Source organism: Mastomys coucha, unplaced genomic scaffold (assembly GCF_008632895.1).
Source record: "Mastomys coucha isolate ucsf_1 unplaced genomic scaffold, UCSF_Mcou_1 pScaffold20, whole genome shotgun sequence".
In the NCBI taxonomy this organism is placed as follows: domain Eukaryota; kingdom Metazoa; phylum Chordata; class Mammalia; order Rodentia; family Muridae; genus Mastomys; species Mastomys coucha.
The window spans coordinates 91,745,892-91,765,066 of record NW_022196903.1 but is presented as its reverse complement, the minus strand read 5'-3'; the positions used below and the strand labels follow the sequence as shown (position 1 = coordinate 91,765,066).

The following is a 19,175-nucleotide window of genomic DNA, read 5'->3' as shown; positions in this document are numbered from 1 at the left end:
ATATTACTGAAACCCACTAAGAGGAGTGGGTGATGGAAACTCACTTAACAGTTAGCATTTCAGCCATTAGTAGGCATCAAGAGCTCAGCCTGGGTGTTTCCTTCCGGTACATTATCACCCTGGGGGGCTGAGGGTGGGGCCACTGTTCAGAGGCAAAGATGAGAAGCAGCTTAAAGCCACACCAGGAGCAGAGCTGGGCTGTGATTCTGCTGAGCCCTTTACACTGGAAGGATGAGCCAGGCAAGCCCACTTGCACAAAAGGCACCACTTCCCTCTTCCTTTCCCACAGCCTTCCGGAAGGAGGAAAGGTAGCTGGTACCTAGCCCTGGCGTTCCAGTCGGGGCCCCTGACCACTGGCTGGGTTGTAGAGTCACTTAGAGGGAGAACACCTCTTTGTACAGCTACCAGTGAGTCGGGTGCTCCCCAAGGAATGCACCAGGTCATCACTACAGTGGTGGAGCTGACATTCCCACTAGATCAATTTTCTTGCTGAAGTACCAAAACACCAGTTAGCATCATAAACAACGGTGATTACATGCACATTGCAGCAGTGGCGGAGTCTGCGGAAACGTTTCCCTGTGAGCACCAAGTGCTCAGGGCTGGCTGACGTGTCTGTGCCTGGGGCTGAAGAGTGCTGTGTGGATACACAGTGAACTCTGTGAAAGCCCAGGGCACCCCTGAGTTCACGTGTGCCTCCCATTGAAGAGGTGAGGCTCCAGCATTATGAGGACTGGGTTCAAATCTAGTTTTACCCTCTTCCTGGATAAAGGAGCAAAGCCTCCAGTCTTCAGAAATCTCAGTACACCAATCTACAGGATGGGGACAATGATGTATATTGTCTCCCTGGGGATGGATGAGACTTCAGGAGAAACCTTCCAAATTACTCAGAAAAATTGGAATGTAGTGAACGTCTAATCTGAAGAATGAGTTGTAGCAAGTGATTTCTTAGAGAGAATGACTGGTGGTCAGATCTGAATAGAGCTAGTATACTTCACATTAGTTTTCATTCCTAGCTTTATTCACTTCAGCTTTATTTATTTGTAATAGATGGCTTTTTGACTGAGTTGATGAATAGGAAAATAGGCTGGGGACATATAAACCACTTTTCTTTATAAATTTTGACTTAAGTTTTAGGAGAACAAAATTAGTATCCTTAATGTATCACTAAAATAGTATGCACTTTAGCATATATATAAAGCAAAGAAAACATTTTGTTGTTTATGTTGCCTTCTATCTTGTACATCTGAATAAGCATATAAATATATAAATAATTGCTTCCATTTATTCACTAAATAGAATTTAAATAATAATCTTCAGATACTTGGGGAAATGCTTATGAGCTATTATTAACTTACTGAAGCTTCATAATCTAGAGAGCAAGAGGTTCCATTTATAAAACAATGCAGGAATTAGCACAGCTTGGTTTCAAAAAGATGTCTTAGAAGACTGGTACAATGCTCTACAAAAGGTGCTGGAGATTTACGCAAATTAACTAGATCATCCTGCATTTTTTTTATGTCAATCTATGTATATTTCCCTCTCCTTATGACTGTGAGACACTTAAGGGGTACACATATTTCTTATATTTTTGGTTGTAAGCCTAGCCTTTAACGGCTGAGCCATCTCTCCAGTCCAGGGGTACACATATTTAATCTTCTTAGCTGTTACCTAGTCATTCATGAGTTACTATGAAGAAAATAAGTCTGTTCATAGATCTTTCCATCAAAAAAATATCAATGAGAGGAAAGGAGGCCCTGAAGTCATCAGGAGCTGTGATCATTCACAAATAGAGATTCTCACTCATTATCGAGTGTTACATCCTTGGCCTGCCGGGTCGTTCAGTACCTGCATGCACGATGCTCGAGAGTGCGTGTTCATACCTGGGCACTCACTCTCTGCCCTGCTCTGCTCCTCAAACTTATAAAATGCCTGCAGAAACAGAAGCAGAGACAGTCCATGACTTGGATTTGCAAACGTCTTTCAGCAACACATTCACAGGATGTTAGTGCCATAGCAATGCGATGGATGGAGCTCTCAAACAACTAGATGCTAACCAAGGAACATAATAATGGTGGGGGACTTGGATGAAGGCATAGGACTGATATGGGTGGATAAGAAGTGTTTGGTCTGGGCAGAGAGGAAAAGACTTAGTCCCTCTGGGGACTGAAATAACCCAAAAGTTGTGTGACAGTCACTTGTGAACTCACATTAACACTTTCATATTTAGTAGGACTCTACTAAAATGAAACTCGCATTCTCATAATTTGGAAATAACAGGCACCGAATCACAGGAGTGCCCCGCCCCCAATTTTATGCTCCAAATTTTGATAGAAAAATTAGCTTGAAGGTTAGAGTCTGGTCTCTAATCCAGCCCCTACCAAAGCAGAGTCACCAGGCAGTCATTCATTATGAGACTGTCTGGATGCTGTAATAAGCCTCATACCATTCAAATCCACCCATACACGGTCCACGCTTTTTCTTTCTCCAACTCCGTGAAACATAAAAATAATATCCCAGACATTCGCAGCAAGCAGAGCTCCTAACCCTCCTGCCACGCACCTTTTCTATTTTTGCTTTTCCCTTTCCACCTTCCCCTTCTCCTGTCTGCATGTTCACTGCTTCACAAATCGGAAGTCATAGAAAGGAAAAAAACCCTCATCTAAGGAAGGGGATGGGAGCTGCGGAAGCATCCTTGCCTCCATGTTCTGCTTAGAGCAAGTCAGGTCTCCTGTCGTGTGCAATAAACCCAGTAACCTAAGACTGGTGACCGAAGGCTGAAATGTAAATGGTCACACCAGTAGATCTAGGACAGAGGCCAGTGACTATGACCAGGTAGACAAAAGACAGTCCCTCGCTAAGGGCGAGAGGAGTACCCCACAGACAGTTAATGGCATTAAAGAAACAGAGGAGAAGAGGAGACGTGAATTACCTCTTTTTCACAGTTGGAGTTAAGAGTGAGCATAGCCATGGGGCTGTTGGGTGCGCTGCTCCCCGGCACTGGTGGCATGGCATGGTCGCCAGGCTGGTTTGGACATGGCGAGCTCAGGACTTGGCTGGCATGTTTATTTGCTAAAGTGGTAGAAAGGTACTGCTTTACCTGGTGCCTCTGGGCTTGCTGTATGTGGTACTTGGTGGGGTTTTCCAGGTGGGTCTGCACCTGAGCATGGCCGTGGAGGGAAGAGAAGATAGCAGTGTTATTCTGGGGTTGCAAGTAGCTCTTCCTGCAGCAAACACCGTGAGACTGACCAGTCGACCAACAGAATAGATTATCAATCCCCTGTAAGGTATTGGCCATTGTGCTAAAAAAAAAAAAAAAAAATTGATAGTACTTCAGTACTGCAATTTAGATAGTACTGAGAATCTAAATCACAGGATTTAGAGCTCTTAGGATCCAGGGTACTAACTATCTTGTTTGACTTCCCTGATAATTAACTATACATTTCATTCTATCCTTGGAACCCTTCTTCTCATGGCTAGTTATTAAAATTTGCAAGTATCTATGAGGTGAAAATCTCCGCAACACAAAATCAAAACAACAAACTTGAAAATGCACAATTCTGTTTATCTCATTTTCCTTGGCAAATATAGAATAGCTTTCTGTTAAAACGTACGTGCATGCACAAAAACACACAATCATGCACATGCTCCCCACCTCCAACACCACACACACACACTCAGAATCACAATGATAGATAAACACAGACACACACACACAAATTCCACACACAAAAAATCCTTAAGAACTGACTATAAAATTGTCATAGAAATAACCAGAATTGTTGCTGTGTTTAAATCAAAGAGTTATCGGTTACTTCCTTTCATATATAAAAATATTATTCAGAGTTTTAATTATGAATGGAATCAATGGAGGAAACAATTCTACACAAAGCAGCTGCAATCAAGTCAATATCACTTGTATGGAAGAGTTTTTAAAGGCATACTTTTTTACAAACCAGCACCGTATTTGCTGTCCTTTTCCATCAACACTAACAGGGAATTAGAAATGCTTTTTGTAAAAATAAAAATAAAAATAAACAAAATCAATGACATTCAATTTAAAGATACTTTTCACTGACAAGCACTATTTTATCTTATCCACTCTAAACAAGAGCTGGTAGGGAGAAAGCAGCTACCTACTGGGAAAATAAATCTTACTGCTATTCACTGTGTCTAAACTTCTTAGGGCATCAGAGAATATATAGCATTAAAGGAGCAGATCTGTCCTTATTTAAAATCGGGTCCTTAGTGCAATAGCATGAAAGAGACCGATTAGCCCATGTATGCCCTTGCAGTCAGGCTCCGGGCGCGGATAGGAAGAAAGGCTCACCTGGTAGTGATTGTACTCTAGCATTTCCAGCATAGCACCGTTTTAGGCAGCCCCAAGCCCAGGAGACACCGCAGACCACTTATTCCTCCTCCCTCTACTTTCTGTAATTCCAACTCGAAGAGCAAGCAGCATAAAGGAGGCACCATAAACAAGGCATCCCGAGGCCCCGCCGGAGACGTTATCACAGAAGCACAGCTTATAATAACCTAAGCTAATTAGTTATGCATGTAAAAAAAAAAAGCTGTCCTCACAAGGGACTTTTTTTTTTTTAATTCCTACTAGTTTGGTCTTAAATATTGATATCAGTTTCCCTGCTGGCTTGACGTCATGCTTTTTTTCATAGATATAAAAGAACCTTTTTAAAGGATGAGCTATGAAAGTCAAGCTCACTGTCAGATCAAGGCCAAGTCCCCATTCATCTTTCGTTCCAGTAGTATTAATGGACAATGGTGTTTCTCTTTCAGCAATAGGTTAAGAGCTGGATGCCCCCTTCAGAGGAGACATTGTCTAAAAGCTACTGTCACACATGAGACTTCCCTAACGGCCAAATAACGATGCGGTGTGTGACTGCAAAGAGATAGACTTTCAGTGTGGAAGACACCCGCCAGCCTCACCCGCTTCATCTTGCACCCGAGTCTCAATGGACAGCTTACTCAGAAGTAAGTGTAGAACCTGCCTCTTGACCTCAAGTCAGCAAATGGGGGAGCTAACATGCACACACACACTCACACACACACACACACACACCTCCCCCCCCCACACACACACATACACACAGGGAAAGAGAGACAGAGACAGACACAGTGACCTGGGTTCATACCCACATATAAAATGAAAAAGAAAAACTTCCTTAGCTAATCCTCAAAGTAAGAAGCAAGCAAATTCTTACTGGAAACTGTGATACAACCCCAGGATCCACAGTTGATGCACGCACGCCCCTTTCCATCTGTCCATCCCACGGTTTACTGTTATTACGTGCTAAACACGTATATCATAGTCCGTTTGCCATAGGCAGTCAGAATATAAATACGATTTCTAGCTTTATAAAACAATTTGCCGCCCAGGGTAAAGCAAAGGTAGAAAAGAGACAAGTCTTTATTTAGAAATTAGGATAAATGATGCTTACTCTTGAAACGGGATGATACTATTTTAAGCATAAATGTTTGCAACTCATTAATTTTGTCAAAATTCTGTGGCCACTGAAGTACTTTCGGCTGACCACCTCCAACCTGTCTAGCCTGACACGCATAATGAGGTTTGCAGGCATTTTCAAGTTTTGTGAAAGGGTCCAGACACGATAATGATGGGACAATAGACAGGACCAAAATAAACATGAAATGAGGGCAGGAGCGGAATGTGCTTATTTCACTACTCCCCTTAAAAAGAGACACGGTTGCATGTTTAAAAATAAACACTAATTCACTGGCAGAGCCCCTTTTTTAATGAATCAGAATGCCATGGTTTAGTAACGAAGGGATTCACTCTCTCCTCGGCTCTGACACCGAGGTCTGTACTACACTCAGGTTTGGCAGTAGAGGGACATTTTCTTTGCAACATTTCTATCAGTTCTCTTGGGTTTTCAAATAAGCTAAGACAGCAGGACTGGGGAGATGGCTGAGCTGAGTAAAGTGTCTGCCTCATGAGTACGAGGAGCTGCGTTCCATCTCCAAGAAACACATTGTAAAAAGCAGGCCACCACTTATAATCCCAATGGCACGGGTCATAGAGGTGGTGGACAGGTCTTAGACTCACTGGCTAGCCACACCATCCTTATCAGGGAGTGTCTGCTTCAGCGAGAGTAGCTGTCTCAAATAAAAAACGGTGGACAGAAACTGAGGAAGACCCTGAGGTTGACCTCTGGCCTCCATATGCATGTACAGGAGGAGCTGAGGGAGACGGAGAGAGAGCCTGAAAATGCTATACTGGAGACAGCATTAACAGGTATTCCCAATCAGACACTATCCACGGGTAACTGAAGGGCACAGCCGTGGATGAGGTAATAAGGAGAGGGGAGGCCTGAGACCACTGCAGGTCACTCACTTCTCCTCAAAGAAGCATCAGAATCAGGTTACTGCTGACTCACTGTATGGGCACACAAGTGTATACAGCCTAATTGCCCAGATTTTCAAAGGTAGCTTACAATGTGCAATTTTTAAGTGAAATCTTTTAATTTAAAAAAAAAAATCCAATGTTCTATTTTTCATGTAGCATAAGACAAAGCAGACATAGTGGGAGTGGAATCAGGAAGCAAACCACAGGGGGTATGTTTTCTGTCTCAGTGTCCATGGGCACAATCTTACTGACACTCCTGAAGGTTGGGCTGGGTTGAGAGGAGTTGCTCTTCTGGGAAGATAGTGCTCAAAGCTCAATGTTTCCTGGAAGTTCCCTGATCGCTGGGTGTCTGATAATAGGGTCAGAAAAGGAGCTAAGGACTCAAAATCCATGTTCAGACTCAGACAGTACAAATGACTAAGTCACTACTTCTCCAGGCTGTGAGTCCTCATGTACCATGTGGATGATAAGAGAGTGATACAGCCTGTCTTCAGTGTCAGACGAGGCCCATCAAATGTCAGAAAGAGCACTTCACAAAGTTTTGTCATAGGAGCCTGTGAAGTTCTTCCAAATTGCTGTTCGGATGAATTCTATCAATATTCACCAGCTTACCATGATAATGGGAAGCTTTTGAAAAGAGAAGATTACATGCTAGTGTAGCAATGTCAACTTTCTAAGATATCGCACGCTTCTATACGTGTAGGGGGGGGGAGGAAGGAGGGAGGGAAAGGGAAAAGAAAAGGGAGAAAGGGGGAGGGGAAGAAGAAGAGGGGAAAGAGGGAGGGGGAGAGGGAGAGAGAGCTTCTTAGTATTAATACAGAGTTATAGTTTTTGGCTTGGAAATATTTTGAGGGTCTGAACCACTGATGTAGAATATGGTAGCACCATCCTGGCTGGGCTGCATGCCACTGTGAACAGGTTGTAACCCTGAATGACAATGACCTGCTCTTCTCATCCTGAAGATGCTGGAGAAAGACTCTGTTCTCACTCCCTCACACCATCTTCATGGGCTCTAAAGTAAAAGCCTGAATAAATAAAACGCTGGGCAAAAATTGAGTGTGTCTGAGCATTTGCAGCCCAAATCATAAGATAAGACTACAATATTCTACACATTTACTACACCATAGTATTTATTGACATCATTTGCATTTCACACTAGCTATCCGCATGAATGTCCACGGGGTCTCCCACGCCTTTGTTCTGGTTCCTTTCCTACGCTCCTGCCTTCTTCGTTAAGATCATGAACTGATGGCAGAGCTGGAATGAAATGTCTTCCTGACTACCACACGGTAGCTCTGCCACTTCCTGGTGACACTGACAGCCTATTTCCCTTTGTGGCCCATCACCAGTCAGTGTAAGATGGTGGCCACAGATACCACCTTGCTAGCTGACTCCCAGATTCACTGCTGCAAACACAGCTCATCTGAACCATTTCCTATTATGAATTTGAACAACTGCACGGAGAACTCCCATAAACCTGTCAGTTCTTAATTGATCTTTATTTTTTGTTCAAAAAGGCAACAAAAAAATGTTAAGATTTTGTTAACTTCTGTTTTCAGAGAGAATTCTTCTTCATTACACACTCTAAGACCATTCTGCACACACTGCTTTTTATATGGAAGTTTCCAAGGGTGGCCAACGTGCAATCGTAAAAGGTGAAAGCTAGCTTTCTCAAGTGACCTGGGGAAAGCCTTAGAGAGAGACAACTCAGATCATGATCTGAGCAGCTTTTCTAGGCATATTCCTAATGTTACAAGAGAAAACACAAGCCCCGAGCTCTGGGTCTAGTATAGATAATCTTGTTTTCTACATGATCCATACCAAAGTATCCTTGACAAAAAAAAAAAGAAAAAAGAAAAGAAAGAAAAAACAAGGGAACATGGAGACAAATCCTGATATAAAGGAGAAGAGTGGAAGCTGGATGAAAACAAAAATACAGAGTACTTGAATAAAGACTACAAAGGACCAAGTTTACAGAGCCCAGGGCCTTTCTCCATGATAGGGTTTGTCCCCAAGCCTTCTGATTGAAGGTGGATTTTGTATCTTTAAATAACGAGAAGTGGAATGATAGTGTTTCACGACAGCTGATACTAGTATGAAATTCAAGTCTTACTAGAACACACTCTTGCAGCTAGTGTGCATATTATCCATCATTTGTTTCCTGCCAGAAAACAGTACTCTGCAGAGCCAAGTAATAACCACGATACAAGGGAAGAATGGATATGAAGAGTCCACATGGTGCCAATATCTGAAATATTTACACTTTGACCTTTTACAGAAGGTACTAGAATAAAGATTTCCGATCGAATAGACATTTTAGCAAGATTTTAGAAAGGACTTTTATAAAGGAAAAGAATATACACACAAATATATGTACTTGTGTGTGCAATATACACATTTACATAAATGGTTCAATATATTTTAGGAAGTTATATCAGTCGCTCTTCACTGATGTCATGTTACATTCTTCTCCTTCTGCCTTTTAAATGGCAATTTATAAAGAAATCAATATGTAGTAGTAATCTCTGAAAAATGGTAAGACCAAGTTTGTGTATTCAGTTTGTTAATGTGTTCCAAATATTGTCTTAACTGGGTAAGTTTCTATGTAAGAAAACAGGAGACACTTCCTTACCTTTATAAAGGGTCAGAAACTCAGATACTTGCCAGGTTTGCAAGCTGGAACCTAGCCTCACTCTCTCTCCAGTGGCATACTGGAGAGACACATTTCAATCATCTCTATTTGAATCTTGAGTTATAAATGAATAAAGAAGGAAAGATGGACTGCTTTCAATCTAGCAATGTGAGCACAAGCCTTCTTCATGTTTTTAAACAAACATGGATTTGCATACAGATTCACTGGTCTGAATAGGTATACATGGCCTCCTTTTTTATTACTCTCTAGACTTCCGGACTCAGAGCAATGTGGTGTAAGTATATACACAAAGAATGAAGAACGTTTTGTTCCTAAAATCCTAATCTTATACTAAATAATCTAGACCAGCTCTATGAAAAGTTCTTAGTAAGCTTGTTTTCCTTAGGTAATAAACTATTAAAAAAATGTGCCTGTTTATGAAGTAAGAAGGATGTATGCTTTGGTTCTAGGATAAATGATATTTAGAGACCTCACAAAAATGTGTTTTAGGGGACTGGAGAGATAGTTCAGCGGTTAAGAGTACGTGGCACCACAAATTGGACTTAATCAGTTAATGAGAAAATAAAAATGGAGCTGGGCAGTGATGACACATGCCTTTAATCCCAGCACTTGGGAGGCAGAGGCAGGCAGATTTCTGAGTTCAAGGCCAGCCTGGTCTACAGAGTGAGTTCCAAGACAGCCAGGGCTACACAGAGAAACCCTGTCTCGAAAAACAAAAAAAAAAAAAAAAAAAAAAAAAAAAAAAAAAAAAAAATCAAAAAACAAAAAACAAAAAAACCAAAAACCAAAACCAAAACAAAACAAACAGAAACCCAAAAAACCCTGAAAATCAAAACAAACAAACAAACAACAATAACAAAAAGAAAATAAAAATGGACATAAAGTTGAGTATAAAGGGAAGGAGGCAGTGTCCCAGAGAGGAGATGGGGACATGATCAAAATACGTTGTATGAAATCCTTAAGAACTAAGAAAATGAAGAGGGAGAAAGAGCTTCAGTAGGACTGCTAACATCAGACTGCAGAGAAGACTCCAAGCAGAGACAATGCTCCTCGTCTGAGAGATCTCTTCAGTGAGAGAGAACAGCTAAGAGCCACGCCTGAGGAAAAAGCGATACGTGCCTCTTGAGTTTGTCTGCATCAGCACCGCTCTTTCATCTCTAAAGCTTTACAGCTCAGACAGCACGTTAACAGTTTCCTCACAGAAGGAGAGATACTTTAAGAGAAACACGTAAGACGGCTCATGTTTTAAACTTCATTTAAAAAGTCTGCATAGTCATTGAATCTGTTTGAAAATTATACCCTTTGAACAGTGTCATTTCGATAGCTAAAAAAACATATAAACAACTATTAAGATATATGAGAACCCCACACATGTGCATTTAAGTCTACAGCATATACTGTTGCTTTGTAAACCCCAACTTTACTTCATAACAACTCATTCTGAAATTCATTTTCGGGGAATAAAAACCAAGATTCTGGTTTCCCCTAAAGAGAAGGCTTTCAGAAGCACTCCTCAGCAACACTGGGGTGAGACGCTTGCTGCTGTTAACATAAAGATAACTTCTGAATGAATACCCAAACAACTCCTAAAGAGAGCTGATTTTGACAGTTTTATCATCTTGGTTTAGGCTGTCGCCATCAAGAGATACTCGTGTGTTTCCCTGCCATCCCTAGATTACTAAATACACACATGCACTAGAGTGCACAGGCGTAAACCATTGAGGGACGTTGTTAAATGCCGAGTATGCGTCCACAGTGTGGGGTAGAATATATCTGTATTACTAACAGAACAACAGATCGTATTGTTCCAACAGATTGTAAGCTTCCAGCGGATGCACATGCAGTTCATGCAGGGAAAACAATATATCCTGATCGTAAGACTTCAAGGTTTTCATCTGATCTCCTGCTTCCGTGAGAAAGTTGTATATTCTCCATTCATTTAACAAATAACTTGCTTTTGCCCCAGCTAAGAAGCAGGAAACTGAGCTTTCAGAAGCTGCTTAAGGAAAGGACCTAGAGAGACTGTGGTGTTCAAATGCAGGTCTGAAGTTGGTAAGAATTGGCCTATCAGCAGGAAAAGCCACCCAGGCAAGGACAGAGTCCTCAGGTGTAAACTCGCCTCACATGACGCAGCAAGAAGACTCAGCCCGCAATCTTTATGTGGTACCCACTTGACCACCATCAGTGTGTCTTCTGTCTTCCATCATGACTTGTGGGCCTGTTTTGTTAGTTCCTCCTCCTTCACATCTTAGCCATGAAGGCTCAAGCTTGATTTCAACTATCTACACTCACAGTTCTGGTGATGCAAGCCAGGCTTGTGAGTATAAAGCATCTATTATAGACCTCTCTGAATTCCAGACTCATCTCTACCTGTCTATACAGCTGTCTACCCAACAAACAGCTCACACTTAGCATGCCCTCCAAGTCAGCTCCCCTATTTCAATAGTGGAAGGCTGAAACATGCAACCTGCTGCTGCTGCTGCTGCTGCTGCTGCTGCTGCTGCTGCTGCTGGTAGTGTGTGTGTGTGTATGAATGTGTGGGGCGGGGGAGGGTGTTGGGATGGTGGTGGTGGTATGTATTTGTGTTTTGTACTAGGGCTGAATGTAGGCCCTTACTCATACTAGAGAAACATCACTGAGTAATACCAGATCTTCTTTTTTGGTTCTGTTTAAAAAAAAAAAAAAAAAAAAAAAAGAATCTCAGTAAGCTGCTTAGGCTGGCTTTGAACTTATGTCAAAGCCTGGTAAGCCCTGACCTTGGAATCCTCCTGCCTCAGCTTCCTGAGCAGCTGGAGTTATAGATAGGCATGTGCCATTAAGGTTTTATGGACACTGCTGCTTTTAATAGGTTAGAGGCCTTCATATGCCAAACAACTTGATGATCTTTGACATCTTTCTTTCCCATGTATCATATATACAGCCCATCAACAGTTATTGACTATCTTGAGGACATACTCAGAATGTAACCAAATTTCCCCCTCTAGTGGGACTACTACCTCCATTTGTCATCCAGATGACTGAAAGTATCTCTTGGCTCTTCTGCTTGCTTCTGGCTTTGACTTTGTACAGTGCATATTCAATGCACATCAAATTACCCATCTCATCTGATCAGCCAAATGGGTGGAGCTTTCAAACGGAAAGGAAGATAAACTGACACTAAAACAGTATTACATGTGAAATGTCCCCACAGCCTCATGGATTTGAAAACTCAGTCCCCAGAATGATGATGCCATGGTGGGAGGTTGTGGAACTTCAAGGGACAGGGCAGCTGAAGGAAGTGGGTCACTGCAGCGTGGGCCTTGATGGTTAGAGTCCAGCCTTACTCCTCATTGTAACAGTAGACTCTGTGGTAGGCCATGACATAACAAGGCTGATCTGCACAGAGCTATCCCGGCTGCCATGTGTTCCTCTCCATGAAATGTGCACCCAAATCAAACTCTTTCCTCTTATGTTGATTCAGATTTTGTCACAAAGATGATAGGTGTGACTAACACACATACATTTGTCTACCTAGCCATTATTCGGCTCGAGGAACAGTAATTTTAAGAATAACACTCCCATTAGAACAAAAAATATATCACCCCCCCCACACACACACACACATACTATATACATGAACTACAGTGTGTATCCACTCTATTAAGTACCATCTACTCATTAATGTAACATCTATCACTGTTTGTGACAAAAGAGTTAAGTAATGTATCTAGTGCCCCACAGAAGTTGTCACACACGTATCATACATATTGTCCTTTGGAAAATACTTGCTAATGATTAATTTCTGAAAAAATAGTTGCTCATAGATATCTAACAAGAGACATGGGTTAGATTAATAATGAGGCAGTGCCTAATTGAGGCACGAACTTTGATACTGTTGAAATGGGGTCAGACTCCTCACTGTGCCGGCTTATCTGTACATTGTTAGGCATTTAGCAGCATCTCTGGCGTCTCCCTGTTACATGCCAGGAGACTCATACCCTGACCCCAACCCAGTTGGCATAATCAGTGATGTCTCCAGGAATTGCCAGAAGCCTCCCAAGGAAGGAGTACAGCTGCCCCCATGAAGAACCAGGGCACAGAGGTGGGCACTATGTAGTCATCAAGGTCCACATTGTATAGACCTGTGGAAGAAGGCAGGGAAGTTCTTAACCTAAGCAAGTATACAACATCAATTTCAACCTATTTCTATGTATGCATGGGCCAAACAAAATCTATTGACAAATCACTGAGAAAGCTTTACAATGTCCGTCTCTGGGTGCTGCAATTATAAATAATGCTTTATTTGTATTTATTATTTTCTGTGATATCTAAAGCACTAATTCTGTTATTAAAAAATACAAATCCCACAAAAAATAAAAGCCTATAGATCGAATAAATAAAAAGCATATTCAGGCAAAATTCTTTTCTTTTGAAACTTTTACAAATGATAAACCAAGCCAGGAAACTGTTGTTCAGCAATAAAAACTGCCTTGTTTCCTTTTTTTCTTGAAATATTTGATCAGATTAAACGGACTCCGCTATTTATGAAATTTCTAGTCTCACATTCAAGCACAGTTTACGTTTGTCTAATACTTGACACATTTTTCTGGTTCTGAAAAGGGCTGTGATTACGTGGTTTCAATAGTGCCCTTATAATGGCCCATTGTGAGGGCCAGCGAGCCTCCCCTCCTTATGGGAGTAGCTGGGGCAGCATCCCACGTGCCCCAACTTCTCTGTGTGCTCCAGTTTAACACAGCCTCAGCATGGTAGACGTCTTTTTGTCTTAATATTTCCTCTCAAATGAGGCCATTGTTCACAGTTTATCGGGTATTAGACCGATTATAACCAGGCAGCCGAGCTCTGCCACATAAGGACCAGAGCTCTTAGAAAACTGGCAGTGGACAAGTTTGTCACAGAGGAAAACATTGCCTTGGGCCTAAGTAAAAGGTCAGTCAGCAAGCCCCCATCAGACGTGAGAGCTGAATGCTACTGGTTTGAAGGTCAAGTCCACATGAGCTATAAATTGGCAAAGAGGAGCCGCGTCGTAATAACAGCAGCTTCAGGGGCCGTGTCATGAGACTGAGGGGTCTTGGCCTCTGAGGAACTGCACAATCTTGGGCAAGTCCTAAAACCAGCTTTGTACATTTACACAGTGGTAAAACTTCATAAACAGCAACAGCAGCAGCCCAGGAGCGCCATTGGAGGGTGCCAGGCACTATGCTGAGGCTTGTGAAGGCTGGAGCCATCCCACCTTCCACTGGGCACTGTTCCCCTTGCATAGCAACTTGAGCAGGGTAGTGACCAGGTAGATAAATGTATGCATAGTAGTTACTTCCACCATCTTTGTGACAAAATCTGAGTCTACCCAAATGAGTCCATCCATCAATATACTATAAGAAAATAAAGACTCCCGGGAGGAGAGATGGAGTCAAACGGGACAGGGCTTAGGAGTCATTTTCTCTCTATCTAACTCAAATATCACCGAGAGGATGGACGGGTGGCGTGAGGGGCAAGAAGCAAGGGTACCCAACATGCTCTGAGGCAGAAGCGGTGCAACGTAGAGGTAGAGGGCTCCTGGGAAATTTCTCTTCTCCATTTCTCAGTGAGCAAGGGTACCCAAGATGTTCTCAGGCAGCTTTGGAATACTCCATTTCTCAGTGAGCTGCCTTAGTCACTAAAGGTTGGACTAGGCTTAAAGGAAATTACTAACACAATATAAAAAGTGCATGCGAACTTCTGACTTGATATTTTTTTGTGCTCAGTTGAGGCTTAACATATGGATATTGAAAGTATGAGCAGGGTTTCCATTCTGGAAGGGAGTTTACATGAAACAGCACAGGCCAGATCAATGATGAGGCAGGGTGACATCAGCACAGTGGGTTCCTATGCCACTCTCCGTGCTACGAAGTCTTCAACGTAACCATGCAGTGGCCATGTGCCTATGTGTTAGGCAATCTCTTTTTATTCACTTTCTATTTTCTTGTTCCACAAAATGCCAGTATGCGCACCTCGTTAACACAGTCCACCCATCTTCCTATCACAAGCATAAAAATATCTGCATGCAGCTTGCTATTGCACACCTCAGACTGTATGGGTTTTGTTTGTTTGTTTGTTTGTTTGTTTTGCATGTTCCTAAGAGTGTGGCCATGTGCTCCTAACTGCTCTGGGTTTCGTGAGATCCCTGGAACTCATCTGCCCTGATATCACAAGGAAAATCAGTAGGATTTGCCCATAACAACTTTATTGATCAATCAGGAAAGTATGTCTCAGCCACAAAGGACACATTTTCAAGCATGTAGAGAGTATAGAACTGAATTCATATTGACCTTTTCAGGCCAAAGCAGAGTTGAAAATCAGATCTTCCTCTCTCGAGAAAAATGTCCAACAATCTCCGTTTATGTCACTGCAGTACTCTGAACTGTGAGCTTATTTATAACTGGTGCAGGATTTGCTTTCTTTCATTATAAACAAGACACAACAAAAACCAGACAGAGGCAGGCAAGATCTCTGAGAGTTTAAGGCCAGCCTGGCCTATAGAGTGAGTTCCAGGACAGCCAGGGCTCCACAGAGTAACCCCTGTTTTGAAAAACCAAAAACCAACCGAACAACAGCAAACCTCTGAGTACTCGGAAGCTCCCCAGCTGTACCCTTCCTTCATTTGTGATTCAGTCACATTTTCTCGGTGCATTTCTTGATCCTCTCAGTAGAAAACTTTCAATTTCTTATAAAGAATATAAGTGTTACTTGTTGTTAAAAACAAACAAATGAATAAACTTTGTCTTTCAAATGCTATCCTTACCATTAACTCAAAGCTGTACAGGAAGAAGAACAGTTACCCTAGCAAGGAATGGGTCAACAAAGACTGACTAATGACAGAGAAGGTCAAACAGCACATGCTCTGTGCAAGCTGCCTCAGGACATGGAGTAATTAAAGGACTGCGGCTCTTCTTCCCTTTCTTGTGGAGGAGAAGGTCGACAGAGAGCAGAACCATACAAACTCAATAGAAATTTTTGTTAGCCCAGTGCATCTAAGTATCATGAGATTTCTTTTGTTTTAAGTAAAGGTTAAAATATTGTATACTATAGTGTTGTCTTTTATGGGAAGAAAAATAGGCCACTGTGTCTCTGAAATACCAGATGTCATATTCCCCACAGAAAGCCACTATCAAAAAAAGTGAAGAAGAAAGAAAAGTCCTCCTGTTAAAACAACAACAACAACAACAACACACATACACACAAAACAAAACAAAAAATAAAAAGCTGCCACACTGTAAAGATTGGTAAGATTTTTAAAAAACAGAGCTGGGCAATAGCATAGTAGTATGGTACTTATGTGTATCCCAGCAACACCAACACACACAGACACTCACACACAGACTCACACACAGACACACACAGAGATACACACATGCACACACACGTATACACAGAGATACTCACACACATACACACACAGACACTCACACACATACACACAGATACTCATACACAGATATTCACACACATACACATATATACACACACAGAGATACTCAAACACAAACACATACACACATACACACAGAGATCCTCACATACATACACACACACACACACACAGACACACACACAGGAAATGAAGGAGGAAGGGAGAGGAGGAGGGAGGGAGGGATGAAGAAGGAAGAGAGGGAGGGAAAAGGAAAAGAGGGAGGGGAAGAGGAATAGAGGGGAAGAAGGAAAGAGGAAGAGAGGTCTCAGTGTTCTAGTAGCTTCCCAATTATATATCATGTATCCCAGACACAGAAAGACTGCTACGTGAAAGAAAATGAGTATGTCATTCTGACCCCAAGGGACTGACAATTGAAGGACTAGGTCCAGGGTTTTGCAGAGGCTAGCCCGTACAGAATTGTATATTTAAGACAGTGGTCTCAAGCTTCCAGTTTCAAAGAAGGAACACTGGGTACTGATTAAAGATGTATCTGGTTGTCAAAACTGAGTGGGGATGGATGGGCTGCCACTGGCATCTAGTGGGAGAGTGCAGGGGTAATGCCAAATATCCCACAGTGAGAGGACAGCCTTTGGCAGAAGACTTCTTTGGCCCCACTGTCAGTAACATCCTGGTGTAGAATCTGATCCTGGCACACAGAACGCCTGCCTGTTCACCTCTTTACTCTTCTTAGAGGAAGATTCCAGAAAATGCACAGGGAGGACACAGACACTCCAAGGCCAACTGATATAATTTCTTCCTGGATCTGAGCCTGAGGTAGTCAAGGGTTATCTCATTCCTCATCTTGAGAGGCCAAAAAAAAAAAAAAAAAAGATACTTTTTGTCTTCTGGAGTGGAGATGCTATCTCTATGAACAAGAGACTCTAACCTCAAGACTTCCTATCAACAAGTCCTGCACAGTAACAGGAAGTGTGTTGTATGTGTGTATGTGAGTGAGAGGGGAATGATGGAAGTAAAAGAGAAAGAAAGAGAGAGAAAGAAAAAGAAAGAAAGAGAGAAAGAAAGAAAGAAAGAAGAAAGAAAGATGAATGGAAGGAATGAAGAAAGATGATAGAAAGAAAAACTGACAGATGATAGATAGATAGATATCTGATAAATGATAGCTAAATAAATTGATTTAGCAATTCTATACAAAAATGCTAAGCCAGGCTCTAAAATGACCCACAGAGAGAATAACAATCAGGACATCTCTAAAAGTACACCCAGATATGACATTTGTTACTGCTGTGTCTTTTGGCATACTAAGTAGATCCCCAGGGCACATTGTGTAGCCAGTCTGGCCAAAATGGTGAACTCCACATTCACTGAGAGATTCTGCCTCAAAAAACTAAGTGGAAGCCAATTGAGGAAGCCACCCAGCATGGCACTCTGGTGTGACCTGGTTAATAGCCAGGTCATAGCCCTGGAGGGCAAACCTACCTACTGCTACTATTCACTAACTGGATGTGGCTAGGTGCCTTCTCACACAGCTGCTATCCATAGATGAGTGCTATGTTAGCCTTGATCTGTGAAGCATCTTATGGCAGCAGGCTACACAGAGGCTCAAACTGGCCAAACTGCCGAGATGAAGTGAAGGCAGGGTGGTTGGGAACGTCAGAGAAACTTAAAAGATGTAAAAGCTGGAAGATATGGGGGTTGCCGCAAAAAGGATTTGACTGGCTCATTGAACTCCTGACCTCATTACGTACATAAAGCCTACCCGGTATTTTTCACTTTCTTCAGCGGTGTAAGTTGATAACTTGCCCTTGCTCCATTAAGCAGCCTCTCACCCAGGTCCACAGGAGCAACCTTAACTAAATGTAGAGGGTTTAAAAGACGTGTAAGTGAAAGGGGACTTGCTGGGAAAGAGAAGCATCCTAGTGGATGAAGGAGTGAGTGAGAGAGGATAATGAGGCTGGACATGATTAAAGTTCATTGTATACATATATGAAACTGTCAAAGAATACAATAAATCAATGTACAAATTAGAAAAAGACTGTTATACTTCTACCTTAAAATAGTTTTCTATAAGGATAAAATAATGTGATTTTCATCTTTAACTTACTAATGTTCTGATATAAATATTGGAACTACAATTTGATAATTCTTCTCTTTGGCTAAAGACCATACCTCCATTTACAGAAGTGGTAAAATGTGTTCCTTTACCAGCCTTCCTTCTAACTAGGGAAGAGCACATGACTCAGGCTCCACCAACCAAAGGCTCACACTGAGCCCATATGCTAGACTGTAAGATGCAGGAAGCAGTGAGGACAGCCAAAACAACCTTCTTGGCGCCGTAGAGTAGCAGAGCAGTCTTGAGTGGTTGTTCTCCAGTCCACCGCTGCCATGTAGTATGAGGAACCGATCTCAGCTGTGCATCTCCAAGCCTGTCCTCCTACCTAACAAACAAATATCCCCCTCTAAATGTATTTTCATCAAAATGACTACAGTTGCATATTATTGCTAGCTATCAAAAATTCTGCTATAGGTTTGTGGTTGATTCTACAAACTATACATTATTATGTTCTTAGTATGTGTTCTATAAATGTGCCTACTTAAATACATATGTGCAAATAGAGGGTTTTATGTATCTAAATATGTAAATACAAACATAAGTTTCTCAGTATACATAAAAGGGCAGGAGCAGTAATTTCATTTTCCTTATACAACATATGAGGTTTCCTTATACAACAAGAACC

The 19,175-nt window shown here is 41.9% G+C and overlaps 1 protein-coding gene across 17 annotated transcripts in view; it reads right to left on the bottom strand.

Moving 5' to 3' along the window:
- Positions 1-19,175, bottom strand: part of Mitf (melanocyte inducing transcription factor) — a 207,246-nt gene that overhangs the window by 26,261 nt on the left and 161,810 nt on the right. For 15 of the 17 annotated variants that reach the window (XM_031382708.1, XM_031382710.1, XM_031382709.1 and 12 more), the window contains 2 exons: positions 2,930-3,157; positions 1,846-1,929 (listed from right to left, as the gene is read on the bottom strand). In XM_031382708.1, the coding sequence (XP_031238568.1) occupies positions 1,846-1,929; positions 2,930-3,157 (312 nt within the window). The remainder of the gene's footprint in view (positions 1-1,845; positions 1,930-2,929; positions 3,158-19,175) is intronic. The other 2 variants (XM_031382723.1, XM_031382725.1) reach the window with 1 other exon arrangement.